Genomic DNA, 16,686 nt, shown 5'->3' on the forward strand with positions numbered 1-16,686 from the left:
TTTTTTTTTTAGCAGATGGCTTCCATATGGCTTTAAAGATGTTTTTTTTCTTAAATAACAACATCATGAACTACTATGTCTAGTTTTTTTTTTTTTTTTTATCAATGGGAGATACTTGTACAGGTCTACAATGCATGTTTTATCCCTGGTTCTCAAACGTCTCGTCAGGGACCCCAAGATCAAACACCAAGTAATTTTTAGCAAACACATAAAGCCAATAAACAGTTTCAAAACAGTGAATAGTCACACAAATCCCTAAAACTTTTTGTTTGGCTAAATTAATAAACCCCAGGTGAGCTACTTCAGATCTGCAGCCACAGTGAGGTTGTAAAACGTATGGAGGTCCCTGAAAACTATTATATTGAGCGAAATCATGTTGGGTTCCTGCAAGTCAGAGGGAATAGGAAAAGGGCAGAGGGGAGTGCAGAGAAAGGGAGAGAAGGGGGAGGTCTCCTTCACGTATGCACGCAATAGTGAGAAGTTGGGGGAGGTCAGACGCTGCAGGGAACTGGAATTCGCCGCAAGAAAATACATTCATTGACAATGAACTATGTGATGTTGCCAGCCACTTCGTTTCACATGCTATTTACAAATAGATCTCTACGGCGTTGACTTCAAAAAAAGAGAGCAAAAGCATAGGCTATACTATTGACATTCGACAGTAGTTTGATCGATTGGAGTTTCCTTACGTTTTCTCCAATCATAGGAACATCTGGATTTTCTGCTACAAATATCGTCGAATCGCCAACTTTACTTAGTAGGCTACACGCCGTGGATCTCAACTCGAACGCAGTTTATACCTCTTCATTCTGAAGGTAAAAGACACAGACGGCTCCATTGCTACTAAATCAATGGCCATTACTCGAGGCTTCGCCGCGCCACTCCATTTGAACTCTGAAAAACACCGTATTGTTTACTTCATTTGTGATTTACTGGTTTAAAATACATCGATGGAGTCGGACATATAATTCCTTTACAGACTCCTATCATACCTAACTCATCGAGAGTGGCAGCACAAAGATCAGAACTCAGGTGAGACATAAATGCAATGCGTTAAATATCCAGACCCAGTGTTGCAGTTTACATCATGTGGTTTGTAAACATTGGTTAGTTCTTTTCCAGGATAAGTGATATATTGCTAGTCTAAGACAAATGCTATGTTAAAATAAATCTAATCAAGCTTGATCACGGAGAGCTGAAACGCATAGCTCATGAATAATGATTGGCTAGCCTATACAATTTAGGAGCCACTACATGTGGTTGCCTATAGGCTTTTGAGTATAACTGTAGTAACAAAGGGTTTGTGTGTAATAGCTTTAGATCAGATTTTGAGTTTAGATCAGATTTTGATCTGGTAGTTAGATGCTATTGTGATATAATGATTACACCGTATCTCTTATGACATGAAGCCTTATAAAGTGCCTATGAAGGATTCATTAATCATGGTGAACAGATGTACTGCTGGATAACAGTTTTGCTGGATGACATTTTATCAGAACTCAACGTTTTCGAACGTTCAGATAGAAATAGCGTTTATAGATCTAACATGCGCATCTGAACTGTAGAATAAGCAATCACATTGGTTCTATACATTGTATTTCTATCTGCAGCGCTAGAGTTTTTTTGGCCTCTTAACGTGGCCCACGTGAGAATTACCTTTAATCGCTGTTTAAAAGTAAACACCCTCAGTATTGTGCTTAGTATCACGAGTCTTACTTGTGGTGGACAACATAGAACAACTGAATAAACAAAATATACGTAAAGTTGACATGGATTTTTAAACAACAATGTGTATTTACGACAATTACATGTGCTGTGAGTAGACTATAGAAAAACCATGAATTTACAGTGGATGTAGGCCTACACATTTTCAGTATGGTATATCAGGATTAATCTAGGATGATGAGCTGATCTTTCAAACACAGTAACAAAGACACATTAAGATTCAGTCTCATGTCACTGTAAATGTGGACAAACTTGGCACGCGCTGCCCGACGGATGTTAGCGTAAATGTATCGGTTACACAATAAATGACGCGTGTGTATGACACCCGAATCCCGGTAGCTCTGTTCAGCAGCGCGTGTGTTGAGTCATCGCGCCACTGCTTGACCAGTGAGTCATGCGCGGAACCGACTGTCATACGGTGATAATTTTATCACTATGGATTCCAGCTGCCCCACGATTGGCGGACCATAACCTTAAACGAGTTATCGGTCTGACTAACTTTTAATATAGCCTTTTGTTGACCTCTTCTGCGTAGGCTTAATATCTGTCCTGGACACTGGGTCATTATCTTCAGACGACCACTTTGGGTGTTTACATCTGGAAACAAGAGAGGTATTATGAACAAACACAGACACATTCTAATGCTGACGTGGTGCGACCATGAGTGTTCACTTTCAAGTGTAGGCTATTGATGGGCTTTTTAAATATTGAACCATTATTAACTGAATCATTAAGAACAGAGATGTTGAGTAGGAAGGTAGTTGAAGGTGTATGGTAAATTACTGAGCTGTTCCCCAGGCCAGTACATTATCTGTTAAGGGTTGCGTGAAAGTCTAGAAGCAGACCTGTGTGTGTACTCTGTCCTTTTATCTGTCTCCAGGCATTCAGCCTTTGGATGTAACCATATTTATGTTGGGTTACATAGTTGCACAGTGTATGCCTGTATATAGCCTCCCACTTTGGCAGCATGGACGGGTCAGGGTAGCATATCCTCAAGGAAACCACACACACATTGCCAGCTGTTTTCCAGCTTAGTCTGCCAGGGGGGTGGGCCTCTACCGGGAAACGTGTGCTACTCTGGCAGATTACAATGTCGGGTGTATGGGGCTGTGGTAGAATGTCATGTGTAGGTGATGGCTTGCAAGAACGGAAAATCTAGAGAGGTCACATCTGCCAGAAATAGGAAGAAAGAGAGGGAGGGAGACAGGTGTGCGGGGGTGGAACGTATGGGGAAGAGATGGATTGGGTTGATGGTTCAAGTAGGTAGGAGCCTTCCATAAAAAGCTGGTGTAATGCTCTATTCCTGGTTTAGCGACTATACGCCTGTGTGTGTGTGTGTGTGTGTGTGTGGCTACTCTCATACCATCCATTTTGAAACCCTTCAACCTTCTGAGTTGTAACAACTCACCTAACATTGGTTTCCAAAGAACTGCAGAATAACAGCACAGAGAATAACTATCACTAGCCTAAAAGCAAAGGTTTTAAAGACAATCATCATCCTATCATCAGATGGTTGTTGTCCTTGCTTGGAGTGGAATGCAAGTCCCTTTATTTCAGAGCATCAGTTAAACTGCTGAAATGTGATTGCGTAAAAGTTCATGTCATTTGGCAGCTATCTGCTATTCCGCTCCCTGAAGACCCTTCAGAATGTAAAGCAACCACACCACTTGGCCAGATCAGGGGGGAAACATGCCTTATTTCAGTTCTAATTGTGTCTGGTGTTTCTGTGGTGGTGTGATAACTACCACAGTGAGGTTGACAGAGCTGGGTGTGTTCGCTGTTTAGCATCTATGGCAGGGGTGTCCGTCTCTCCTCATGACGAGCTATGGCAGTTGTTGCCGTGCTTTAACACACCTGATTTAGCAGATTGGGTGGACAATTGGAGTCCACCCCCTGTGTGTCTGTGTCTCCCTCAAGAAGACTGCCTCTTTGGTCTTCTGCTAAGTCAGCAGTATGAAGCAACTGTCCACCATAAAACTAATAAATCTGCAAACAGACCCATTTATTCACTTTAGCATTTATGTGTGGTTGAATGATGGGTGGTGTCTGTGAGAGTATATGGTGTGCGTGGTAAATTAAAGGCATTATTGATGTCTTCATGAACAAGCCTCAATCCACACCTCCCTCTCTTGGGTCATCATAAAACTCACACAGTTTCTTTTTACTTTTACATTTTAGTAACTTAGCTGACAATCATATACAGAGTGAATAACACACATTATTAATTTAAATACATTCATTACCTGTGGCACTCTTAAGATAATGCTTTTGTTACGTGGAGGATGGGATGAATGAGCCAATTGGAAGCTGGGGATGATTAGGTGGCCCTACTGATGAGGGCCAGATAGAACATTTCACCAGGATATGACAGTTAACACCCATACTCTCATAAGTGCCATGCAATCTTTAGTGTCCATTGAGAAGTCAAGGTACCCATTTAATGTCATAACTGAAAAATGTCTGCTTTTACATAGGGTTATGTCCTCTTGTACATAGGGCAATATCCCCTTCTACATAGTGCAATGTCTCCATCTACGTTTGGCTACGTCCCCATCTGTGTAGGGCAATGTCCCCTTCTACGTAAGGCTATATCCCCTACTGCTCAGGGCAATGAGCACCCTCTACTGGTATCTGAACACTTTGTGTGCATATACCATTTACATCACTATCTAAATTTGGACTCTGAAGTTGCCCTTAAAAACAATATACTTTTATTAATCCTAAACCTTACTCTAACTTTTAACTGCAATAACCTAACATCTGTCCCTGAACCTAACCTATGTTTGACGGATAACCATAAATCTAACAAATAATGCTTAACCCTAATTCCTCCCCTAACCCCAATATGAAGTTTTTCCCTAAACCTAATGGTTAAGGCCAAAAAAAATCTATTTGGGAGAGAAAAAAGTCCTCATTAGTTAATTTTTGATTAACTAATGAGCAAGCCGATGTTTTTGTCCCATTCATATATATATATATATAGTTACCTCAGAAACACGCAAACAAACAGGCTACCAGGTCTGAAGGACCTAATTATTGAATGTTTCCCCAGTAATTTCTACGCATTGCTTTTCCGTTACAGCTACTACAGTGAACAGGTTCCAGTAATGTTAATGTACCACTGCGCTGTTCATCACATTTATGAGTTGGCTATAAGGAGGGGATGGTGATATATTATCGTTTTACAGCCCTCCTTGTCTGCCTCCCTACAGCCGTGTTTCTGTGGCCTCGAGTGCTCTCTCAACACAAGATCCATCATCTCAATGAGGAAGGCCCGCTGTGGCACTGACCTGTAGACCTCTAGCAAATGGTGCTCCATTCCCTGGCCAGGAGGTGTTAGGGCTGAGGGTGGGGAAGAGGTGGAGATAGCTGGGACGCAATAACACAGCTTGATTTGGGAATGGTGGAATGGCATTAATGCATGACAGGTGGACAAACGTGTGTTTGTGAGACGCGTATCCGCCTCGCCTCCTCACAGAGACAGATGCTTGAGTGTAAGGGCAGGGAGGTGTCGGGACAGTGTTCCCATCTGAGACCTGTGAAAAGAGACACCATATGTTAGTGTCCACCAAGGTCTTCCCGACAGCATGGCCTGGCAGGGTAGCCGTGTCAGGACTTGTCTAGTTTCTAAATCCAATGTTCCTCTGTCCCTCTCTTTTCTCATCACAGTTCCATGCCTGAGTGGTGGACGTTTGAGAGCTGATCCATTGGAGATTCCTCTACAGGCTGCCTCTGCCGTATCAGTCAATCCGACCATTCCAGTTCTGTACCAGTCTGACTACCAGTATCAGAATGCTTTTGTCCCACTGGTCCCTGTTTCTTCTTTGGTCTCTGCTGGTCCACTATCCACTGACCCAGTCCAGACCGGCTGTTGACATCACTGACACTGGTAAGAGACATTGCCCGCCAAAAGCTGTCTGCCTGTCTGTCTGTCAGTCCCCCAGTCTCCCACTCCTACGTCTGTCATAGTTTAACAGGCCAGGGCTGGGTCTTGCCGTGTGTGTGTGTGTGTGTGTGTGTGTGCGCGCCTATGCTGGCTGGTGTGTGTTTATTATGGGCCTTCTTTCCTCTTTGTTATTTGATCTCTTTCATGTCAGGCTGAGGGTTCTGGGCTCAGGCTGCTGCCATGATGTTTCAATCCCACTGACTGTATTGCTGTCTGGAACTGTTCACTCGGAGCTAGAGAACAGGACACACTGTAAAGTGTGTGGGTGTGTGTTAGTGTATGTGTATGTTTGGGCCAAAGGTGGGGGGGGGGGTTCTATATTGGTCTAAAAGGAACTCAGTCTTCAAGGTTTGTCCATTTAGTTTAAAGCTGAGGATGTTTACAACGATCTTTATTTTTTTTTTTATGGTAAAACTGCGGTTTAGCTCCTCCACCGCTGGCAACGGTTAACATATCCTGTCCACACACACCGCTTGTTGGATAGGGAACAGAAAGGCTGTGTTTGGTAGGAAAGGATGAATTCTCTCTGAATGGAGCTGATTTTATTTCGGTTGGCTAGTCCTGTAACCACAACCATCCTGACTAGCCCTAACACCATGTAGTGTGTGCGCTTAGTTTCCAACCATCTGGCATCCAGCTGAGAGAGCTTGTGTGTGATACCGTTGTTTTGGATCCCATAAACTCTTATTTTTCTCGGTCAAAAAACACAAAGATCTGGCATTTTCCAGAAACAAAGTTTGCTTCATACCAATCTCCCTCTTACTTCTTCTTTCAAATAACATTTTAGAACATTTTAGACCTGCACACGGTTAATGGATGACATTTCTTCTATTCAAGTTGGTCTTTATTTTTCCGTAGCTCTTCTTTCTTTCTCCATCTGTCTATTTTTGACAACCTCTCATTAGTAATATTCACTGCTACGAGCAGACAGTATTCAGGACCTCCCATAATGCAGTCTCTGCAGACCTCTCCCTGTAGATTACAGACCTGTCCTTCTGAGGTCGGGATTCCGGGATGGTCTGTGTCCGTGTGTGGTGATGTTGATTATGGACCTAATCTCTCTAGATTACAGGAGAAATGATGATGATGATGATGATGTGCCTTCTCTGGTCCAGGCCATGTCCTGCTAAGAGGTGGGGAGGGGAAGAGTCGCTGGCAGAAATAGGGCTGTAACCATCAAGGAATTTAGGGTGGTGTTATTGGTAAAACCAAATGAATGCATCACCGCAATAACTATTTGAACAGAAATCTGTGTATTTATGCAGAACATACTACTTTTAAGATGTTTTCTGCAGAGATTGAGGACGAGGACCAAGCTTTGGTTTTTGTTTGTGCTTTTGTTTCGGTTATTCCGGGCCAATGGACAGGATATGATCCAGAATCCGAGTTCGAGGCAGAGTTGAAGAGGGGTAGGCAACAGTATGAATCCTAGGTGACCCTGGAAGAGAAAAAACTTCACCGGATATGCATCGTCTCGACAATACTTTATGATTGGTTTACCCAAGCATGCGTCCAGCATCAGGACAATAAAAATCGTAGTGCGTAAGAAAGCCACCAACGCAATACTGCCCTATTCACACAAAGCCGAAGCTGTAAGAAATCAGAAAAATATACTACCTCAGTTGCAGGAAGGAGATGGGTTTGCCTACCTTTCATATAAAATAAAAAGCCATTTTAGTCTCTTTAGTGTTTACTGTGACCTGAGTGACCAAACAACATGTCTGATCGGGGAATAGAACAGCAAACTTCATTTTACTGGACCAAAGCTCTTGACCACCAGGCTTCCCTGCTGCCAAATAGCTTCATTTGAATGCCTAACGCTATGATTTCAACATGGAGATAAACTTTCTATCATGTTCTGGAATCCATTTTACAGCAACAGGGTCTCATCCACATGAATACCCCCACCCTTGAATCCCCCGAGCCCATGCACCATCACGGTTAGGAACAGATCCCTACCATAGTCCTTATAAGCCAGAAGGAATACACTCTCTGGCCTTCTACCTCAGTTGAGCTCACAGGCGTCCAAGCCACAGAAAGGAGTGCAATGAGGCCAAGCAACCATATTCGATTACTAAAGCCTCCAAACCCACACACGGTGCTGACCAATTACACCTCCCACGGTGGGTTAGGGTTAACCCTAACCCAAACCCCGTTCTCCCAGGGACACCGTTGCCTGTGAGGCAGTGACATTCCCGCTGTGCCATTCAGGGGCCTCCTTCCACACAGTCACCATGACGGCTTTCACCTGTAACTGTACAGTTAGTAGTACATTAGTAATATGTTATGTGGTACTAATCCGTATGCAGCCAGAGAACGTCTCCACTGATGTGGTCACTGATTTCACATCCCTGGATCTGCTCTGTAAGGGAGCCCTGTGGAACCATGTCAGACGGAGGGGCAAGCAGGCAGGCTTTATAACAGGATGTGAATGGGACGAGACACAGCTCTGGGACCCACTGACATTCCCTCCAGTCCACCAACGTGCCCCCTCCTTATTTCAACTCTCCCACTCCTCACTCACCCCCTCCTTCTCATTTCAGCTCCACCGCTCCTCAATCGAGCCCTCCTTCTCACTCAACCCCCAACACCCCCCCCCCCCCCCCATCCCCGCACTCCCCACCCTTTGTTCGTGACCATTTGCCTGGATGAAGGTGCTGATGATTGGTGTGTTTGTTTATTTCAGAGTAGGGGGTTAAGAAGCGGGGGGAGGTGTGTGTGTGTGTGTGTGTGTGTGTGCACACCGTGGTGACAGGTGGGGCTGCTCAGAGGGGTGAAAGGTTAATCTTTAAGCCGTTTTCCTTTTCCCTCAGCAGGAGCATCCCAGACCCCCACAGAGTAACCCTTCCTCAGCCCTTCCTGTTTACACGCACGCACGCACACACGCACACAGGCTATTAACTCTGGTTCGTGTTTGAGAAACGTTAAAGGAAGCTACGTTTTCCCCTCTCGATAGCTGACATGCTGGCGTCGTCTGAGGATGAGGATGATGATGAGTCTTCTTCAGAGGAAAATAAACTGTCCACCAATCAGAAGATCCAACGTAAGCCCACTCTTTGACTTCTCCCCCCCCCCCCCCACCTCTTTCCTTTCTCCCCTTTTCTTTCTTTTTATCTGTAATGGTATGAAAACGGAGTCATTACCCTAACCAAAAATGACCATAGTTGGCGCTCTTTGGGTTGTGAATATGTGGGCACTTTAATGGTTAGGAACAAATGGAACTGACTAGAAAGTTGCTAATGTGAATACCTTTCATGCTTCCCCTCTCTCTCTAGCCATGGCTCCTCAGTGGGTGACTCCAGACAAGATGGAGAAGAGGCTTCATGCTGTTCCTGCCAGTAAGACTGTTAAGTTTCGTTGCCAGGCAACTGGTAATCCCACACCAACTTTGCGGTGGTTCAAGAATGGGAAAGAGTTCAGGAGAGACCAGCGTATTGGAGGTTTCAAGGTGTGTGTGTGAGTGTGTGTTTGTACAGCCCTCTGCTGCATATAGGGCTGTCTCTGTAGTTATATAACCTCTAAAATGACAGTTAAATCACATACACTTGAAGTAGAGTTTACAGTACAAAAGGATAACTTTGCTTGAACCTTGGGAACAACATTTAACTTATTGGTACTTTCCATGTTTGTTTTTTATTTTTATATATATATCTCACTAATATACCTCCCTCTCACTTTCAGCTCCGAGATCACATGTGGACCATAATAATGGAGTCCGTGGTTCCGTCTGATAAAGGCAACTACACCTGTCTGGTGTCGAACAAGCACGGCAGCCTAACACACACCTACCAGTTGGACGTAGTGGGTGCGTGCCTGTGTTTTATGTTGATATGCACGTCGATAGAGATGTGTGTGGTAAATGTGTGTACTTTAGTCACTCACTTTGGATGTGCATTTGTGTTCCAGAACGTTCCCCTCACAGGCCCATCCTCCAGGCAGGCTTGCCCGCTAATCGTACGGCGGTGGTGGGTAGCGACGTGGAGTTTGTGTGTCGTGTGTACAGTGACCCTCAGCCCCACATCCAGTGGCTCAAACACATCACTATCAATGGCAGTCAAATGGGGCCAGACGGACTGCCCTATGTACGCATACTGAAGGTACACGTACACATGCACTCACACCTACTGAATGTACATTTGCACTCACGTACACGCATACTGAAGATAAATGCATAATGAATGCACACAAATGCCAGGCTTGCACGCACACCAATAGCTAAGGCAAGCACACATTCCCAATACTTTTTCACTTGGGCTAACCCACATCAACTCCTCTCCCCATTTCCTCTTCCTTTCCTCCACCACCCGGTCCCTTTCTGTCCTTTTTCTTTTTCCCTCTGTCTGTCTCCTCAGAATGCAGGGCTGAACACCACCGACAGGGAGATGGAGGTGTTCACTCTGAGGAATGTGTCTAAGGAGGATGAAGGGCAGTACACATGTCTGGCTGGAAACTCTATAGGACTGTCTCACCACTCTGCCTGGCTCAGGGTTGTAAATGGTACACACCAAATTATAACGTTTCATTATGATGAACTGTACCTGTTTCATATAATTTAATTGGCACTTAGAGTGTAATAGGAAATTGATCCAATGTAAAAGAAGGAAGGAAAGTATTGACCTCCTACCCTCTCCTCCAGAGCTGCCTCCGTCTCCAGTCCCCTCTCAGACCTACCTGGAGATCTTTATCTACTGCGTTGGCTTTTTCATCATCATCCTTCTGGTCGCCATAGCGATTGCCTGCCGACTACGCTGCTCCCCTAAAAAGAGTGACTTCAACAGCCAGTTGGCTGTTCACAAACTAGCCAAGAGCATCCCCCTACGCAGACAGGTAAAACGCACACAAATACACATACCAATGAACACACAAATACATACACTAGTAAACACAAATTCCAGTAATACACGGACAGTCATGTGAAAAAAGTTACCTTACCATTACATAAAATGGCTGAAATTAGAATCCGGTGCAAATTGGAGCATTAGAAAGAACTTGGGCTACCCAGACTCCTCATTTATTGGCTGAATTAGAATCCGGTGCAAATTGGAGCATTAGAAAATAACTTGGGCTACCCAGACTTCTATAAAGATTAGAAACATGGTCGGGATTGGTCTGGGTGGGATTAAAATAGCCTTTTCCCAATTTATCATTGTCTAACGGATCGTCTACAAATAGAGAAAATGTCAGGCCACTGGCAATCTACAGGTATCTAACATCAAGGGATCTACAGGCCACTCTTGTCACAATCAATGTCAAAGTGGAGTAGTGTACTGTCAGAAGACTGAACAGAGACTGTACAAACTATACCTATATGGAAGGTCAGAAAGGAAGAAGCCTCTGCTCTCAAACAAAAAAAGAATCAAGACATCACTGATGTTTGACAGATCACACCTGCGTAAAGACAAAAATCAATCAATCATGTGCTCTGCACAGATGAGTCAATGTCAGACACCATATTTGGTGAAAAAGCCACACTGCCATTGAACAGAAGAATCTGATACCAACTAAAAGCATGGAGGCGGATGGATTATGGTTTGGGGCTACTTTGCTGCCTGACCAACTTGCGATCATTAAGTCAAATATGAATTCAATTTGTACCAGATAATGTCTGAGGAGAATGTGAGGAATTTGATACTATGTGTGTACTTACCTTTTCTGCATACCTTTTATGCAAATATCAACAGATTTCAGTAGAGTTTTGATAAATGAATGATTGCAAAGTGTAATATTTATAATGCACACCAGTGAAACACATTGTGGGATATTGGTCTGAGACCTGAAGCTTACCCCTGAGCTTTTCACCAGACTTTAGTTCCCTGGGCAAACTCCATAACCTATCATGTTTTCTTTCACCTCATTCCCCTCTATAGGTGTCTGTGGACTCCTCCTCCTCTCTGCAGTCAGGGGCTTGTCTGGTCAGACCATCCCGCCTCTCCAGTGGAGCCACGCACATCCTGGCTGGGGTTTCAGAGTATGAGTTGCCTGCAGACCCGCTCTGGGAGCTGTCACGAGACAGGTACTAGGTGGCTCATATTACTGCATACAGGATACACAGTTTAGAACATAGGGCATACATAGTCTGCACGGGACGTACATAATCTGTCTACTGTGCATATGAACTCATCAAGGGGGATTCATAACCTAGCAGCACAGGACATTCATAGCTGTGTGTCTGTGTTTCAGGCTTTCTCTGGGAAAGCCGCTTGGTGAAGGTTGTTTTGGTCAGGTGGTGTTAGCCGAAGCTACTGGTCTGGACAGAGAAAAACCCTCTAGTCTCACAAAGGTAGCTGTCAAGATGCTCAAAGGTAAGTAAAACTACTACTGACTTCTAATATGTATGAAAACCGCACTAAAACAAACACATCAGTGCCTGTTTTAGTGTGGTTTTGATGTGGAGTCGCATCCCGTTTTCTGTGTAGCGGACGCCACAGAGAAGGACTTGAGTGATCTAATATCTGAGATGGAGATGATGAAGATGATTGGGAAACACAAGAACATCATCAACCTGCTGGGAGCCTGCACACAAGATGGTAAGACTGTCACGTTTCTGTGTGCGCTTGAGCAAAATAGCGTATTATTAAAGAACAAGTGGCACTACAGAGAGATGAAAAAAGCAGTGGTACAACCACTGAATTGTGGGGAACACAACATTTTAAAAAGATAACCTTTCTCTCTTCAGGCCCCCTCTATGTGGTGGTAGAGTATGCATCTCAGGGGAACCTCAGGGAGTACCTGCGGTGTCGGAGGCCTGTGGGTCTGGAGTACTGGTCTGGGCCGAGCCAGGCCCCCCTGGACAGCCTGGAGGTCAGGGAGCTGGTGTCTGCTGCCTACCAGGTGGCCAGAGGCATGGCCTACCTCGCCTCACAAAAGGTCAGAAGACCCATTGTCTCACAATTTTGGCCATGAAGGGTTAAACAGAGGTCAATGATCATGAAAAATCAAGTCCGCTTCAAGGGTATGAGACGCTTATTGCCAAAGACAAGAGCAAACACGACAGATGCCAGAGGCATAAGACCGATGTGGGGGGAAAATCTAGTATGGTTTTCTGAAAATAAATGTTTCCGTCATAATGTGCCTAACAATAATTAATTACAGGAACCAGATGTAACATATTACCACAATGGAAGTTTAGAGTTTCAACAGGTGGATGGTGGATATTTCTCTAAACTTCCTGACGATTAACTTAGCTACTTCCTCAGTGTTGTTGACATAAGGAACTGAATAGGTCCTTCTTTTCTGATCTTAAGAGGAACGACTCCCTCTATAGTTTCTGGCAAAGAACCCATTAATTCTATAACCACCAGTGGAATGTCTATGGAAATTACAAATCACTCTGACTCGCTTCCATTTCTTATCCCCTGTTACATGAAATGGCAGCCGGAGCGCCAGACTCTTATGATCTGTGACATTTGACACCCAACAGCCTTAATCCACTATCTTCATCTGTCAAAATGTTTATGTGGCTTATTTTATATAATTTACACATTCAGACCTTTTTGAATCAACCAGTGGATCAATACATACTGTTGGTATGTAGTGCATTCACAGAGACCTGGCTGCCAGGAACGTGTTGGTGACCGAAGACAACGTGATGAAGATAGCAGACTTTGGCTTGGCCAGAGACATCCACCACATAGACTACTACAAGAAGACCACCAATGTGAGTAACGTGGCTGCCTTGGAGCGTGCAGAGGGATAACATTCAGACCCGCAGATGTCTTAACCTCTGGTGTTTCTCCTAGGGTCGTCTGCCAGTGAAGTGGATGGCACCAGAGGCTCTCTTTGACCGCGTCTACACGCACCAGAGTGACGTGTAAGCCTGCCTCTCCCCATTCCCATTAGACAGCACGTTATGTTGTGTTTATTCACGCTGTTTATCTAGACTGGTGTGCCGTTTTACCTCCAAGTCGTAATCGTCCCTGATAGTAGGAAGGTTTGTTGAAGTGAATGCTGTTCGTGTGTGTCTGTGTTTAAGGTGGTCGTTTGGGGTGCTGCTGTGGGAGATCTTTACTCTAGGAGGTTCCCCCTACCCTGGTGTTCCTGTGGAGGAGCTCTTCAAACTGCTGAAGGAGGGACATCGTATGGACAGACCAGCAGCCTGTACAGAGGAGCTGTGAGTAAACACACACAGACACACACACACACACACACACACACATGCATACAGCTCCAGGAAAATGAAGAGGCCACTGCACCTTTTTCTTTCCTTTCCAAAAAAGTTGAAAAGGAATGTTTTTAGTGAGGAACAGAAACGTTCAATTTGCAGTGGTCTCTTAATTTTAACCCTTCTGTTCCTCACTCCAAACCTTCCCTTTTGACTTTTTTGGGTAAGAAAGAAAAAGATGCAGTGGTCTCTTAATTTTTTCCAGAGCTGTATACACTCACACACGCTCACACACAGGATAGTAAAACAAACACACGCTTTATTTTGACGTTGGCTTGTTTTTGTCTTTTCAGGTACATGATGATGAGGGACTGCTGGCATGCTGTTCCCTCTGGCAGGCCAACCTTCCAACAGCTGGTAGAGGATCTGGACAGCACACTGTCACTAATGGCCAACCAGGTGAAAAAACACTCACACAGGTCTCAGTTTTAACAAACCAAACGCGGTGGTAAATGTTTGGCGCAGGCGGTAGCTCTGCGAGGGTCAAGGGTATGTCTTAAATATTTGCGCTATTCTCACAACCAAGAAGAACAAGTGCATTGTGGGCGGTGATGTGAAAGGGCTGGATTTTTCCATAAAGAAGTTGTAGATGTGTTGAGACTTGACTCTACTGGCCAATCAGAACACACTCCATAACCTCATGTATTTGTGTCTTAGGTGTTCAGCTCTTTAATATAAAATAGAGCCTCTTGATTTATTCCCCGGTATGTTTGTTCTCTTTTCTCTCTAGGAGTATTTGGACCTGTCCATCCCGGCGGTCCAGTATTCTTCAGTTGGTCCAGACACCAGCAGCTCTTCTGACTCCGTCTTCTCAAGTGAGACAACTTACGGAGCAGAGTACTCTACCCAGAGCCCGTCTCAGACCTCCACTCTGCTTTACACCCAGCACAACAATTCCCGGACCCCCTCCCGAGCCTCAACCTTGGCCTACGACCACCACATACCGTCCAGATCACCCTCTCGGACGTCCACCCTGACCTACACTATACCGACCCAACACAGTATCATCCGTGCACACAGCCAACGCTGATCTACAACCCTTGTCCTGCCCCTTACATCTTAACTCATCCACCTTTTTTATTGTCAACCCCCCCTGATATCTGCTTTAATCTCAGGTTCTGTAGCCCCCTCTTCGGTTACTGGGAGACAGACCTACTAGAGGGGAGGACATGACCTGTGTGCATACACCCTCATTCCCCTGTCTACACCAAAGACTAGTGGTTTCATTTCATCTGAATTTCTACTGATGTCACAGATGAAGATGTGAAAGACAGAGAGACACAACGGAGTTGTGACACAGAGGGTCCTAACGGAGTTGTGACACAGAGGGTCCTAACGGAGTTGTGACACAGAGGGTCCTAACGGAGTTGTGACACAGAGGGTCCTAACAGAGTCGTGACACAGAGGGTCATAATGGAATCTTAAGACTGACACAGAGGGTCATAATGGAATCTTAAGACTGAGCCAGAGGGTCATAATGGAATCTTAAGACTGAGACAGAGGGTCATAATGGAATCTTAAGACTGAGACAGAGGGTCATAATGGAATCTTAAGACTGAGACAGAGGGTCATAATGGAATCTTAAGACTGAGACAGAGGGTCGTAACGGAGTCATAAGACATAATATAGACTTTGCCCAAATCGAGGCTTTTCTCCAAGGACTATTCTGAACTATTAATCGAGGCAGATTGCTACACATGGTCTTCATCGCCATATTATAAAAACAGGCTGCTGCTTTGCTGATCCACACAGGATATAAAAAGGAAATTGTTAAAGAAAAATAATTATGGTGGTTATTTTGTAAATATAAACTGCTATATGAATACATATTTCCAGTCATTTTTATGTACCTGGTTGCTTTTTTTATTTTTATCCCTATGAATTGAATAACATCTAAGTGGGGGATGGGTATGATTATGTATTTTAGAATCAAGGGATAGAAGTGTTGCTATGTATTTTAATAAGCTATTATGATACCAACAGTGTTAGTCAAGGCTTGCCTACAGTATCACTTCCTAGTCTGGAATAAGTGAACACGCCCTTGTTAGGTTGATGGATGACGTTGTCGATGGTGATAATGTTGAGAAAAATGGTATGGTTTTAAAGCTGTGGTAAATGCACTTATCTCCAGTGAAAGTCTACCTGGCTTCACAGGGATTGCCTTTATAAGAGGAATGTTAATAAAGAGAACAGCATTAAGACTTCGCTGGAGTCTTTCGATTTGAGAAAGAAAGAGAGGGCACAGGCTGGAATGATTAGCCGGCCCAATGTTGTGTGTTTAGTGGTCCAGGACTACAGGGGCTGAGTGAAGGATGGATGAAAGAGTGTGAGGAGGGAGGGAGGGGTAAAGAGGCTTCAGCTGCTGAATGTAAAGGAAGCATTCACTCAGCAGGTGTGGGTGCCTGGTGTGATTAATGGCGGGAAGAGAGGATTGGCCCGAATGGTCGCTCTATCAATCACCCTGAGCTCTGGACTGAACTGTTGAGAGCAGCTTCCTCCCACACAGCTGACAATCCGTTTGGCCTTGTGCCAGAGCCTGGAGATCATGCACGTCCCTTGGAGAGGAAACGTTCTGTTAAACGTTTGGCTGCCTTCCTCCACCAATCCAGATGGTTCAGTGTTGTACTGTATGCAATGAGTTATATCCACGATTTATGTGTTGAACAAAACCAAACGAATCCATCCAAATTGTTTTATAAAGGCTTTTTAACAACATGCAGCATTTGTTGAAGCACATTAGATAGGAGTGGTCAGCTAAGGCTCACTGATGCACGTGGGGAGCAAAGGCTGGCCCGTCTGGTCCGATTCAACAAATTGCTGAAAAAGTTAATGCTGGTACTGATAGAAAAGTGTC

General features: G+C 44.5%; 1 protein-coding gene across 3 annotated transcripts; it reads left to right on the forward strand.

The window, feature by feature from the left end:
* The first annotated feature begins 409 nt into the window (after positions 1-409).
* On the forward strand, positions 410-16,036 carry fgfr1b (fibroblast growth factor receptor 1b). Of its 3 annotated transcripts, XM_010878149.5 has the most exons (18): positions 410-815; positions 980-1,032; positions 5,395-5,614; positions 8,628-8,714; positions 8,947-9,119; positions 9,353-9,476; positions 9,578-9,768; positions 10,024-10,168; positions 10,308-10,498; positions 11,539-11,684; positions 11,852-11,973; positions 12,088-12,198; positions 12,348-12,538; positions 13,206-13,328; positions 13,411-13,481; positions 13,644-13,781; positions 14,126-14,231; positions 14,563-16,036. In XM_010878149.5, exons 3-18 carry the CDS (start codon positions 5,518-5,520, stop codon positions 14,860-14,862), a joined length of 2,316 nt encoding a protein of 771 aa, XP_010876451.1. In that variant the 5' UTR covers positions 410-815; positions 980-1,032; positions 5,395-5,517; the 3' UTR covers positions 14,863-16,036. The 3 variants fall into 3 exon arrangements, with proteins under 3 accessions (XP_010876451.1, XP_019909267.1, XP_010876452.1); XM_020053708.3 differs by lacking the exon at positions 980-1,032; XM_010878150.5 differs by lacking the exons at positions 410-815; positions 980-1,032 and adding an exon at positions 2,114-2,337.
* Positions 16,037-16,686: the final 650 nt, after the last annotated feature.

The sequence above is a fragment of the Esox lucius genome, chromosome 14 (assembly GCF_011004845.1).
Source record: "Esox lucius isolate fEsoLuc1 chromosome 14, fEsoLuc1.pri, whole genome shotgun sequence".
Lineage (NCBI taxonomy): Eukaryota > Metazoa > Chordata > Actinopteri > Esociformes > Esocidae > Esox > Esox lucius.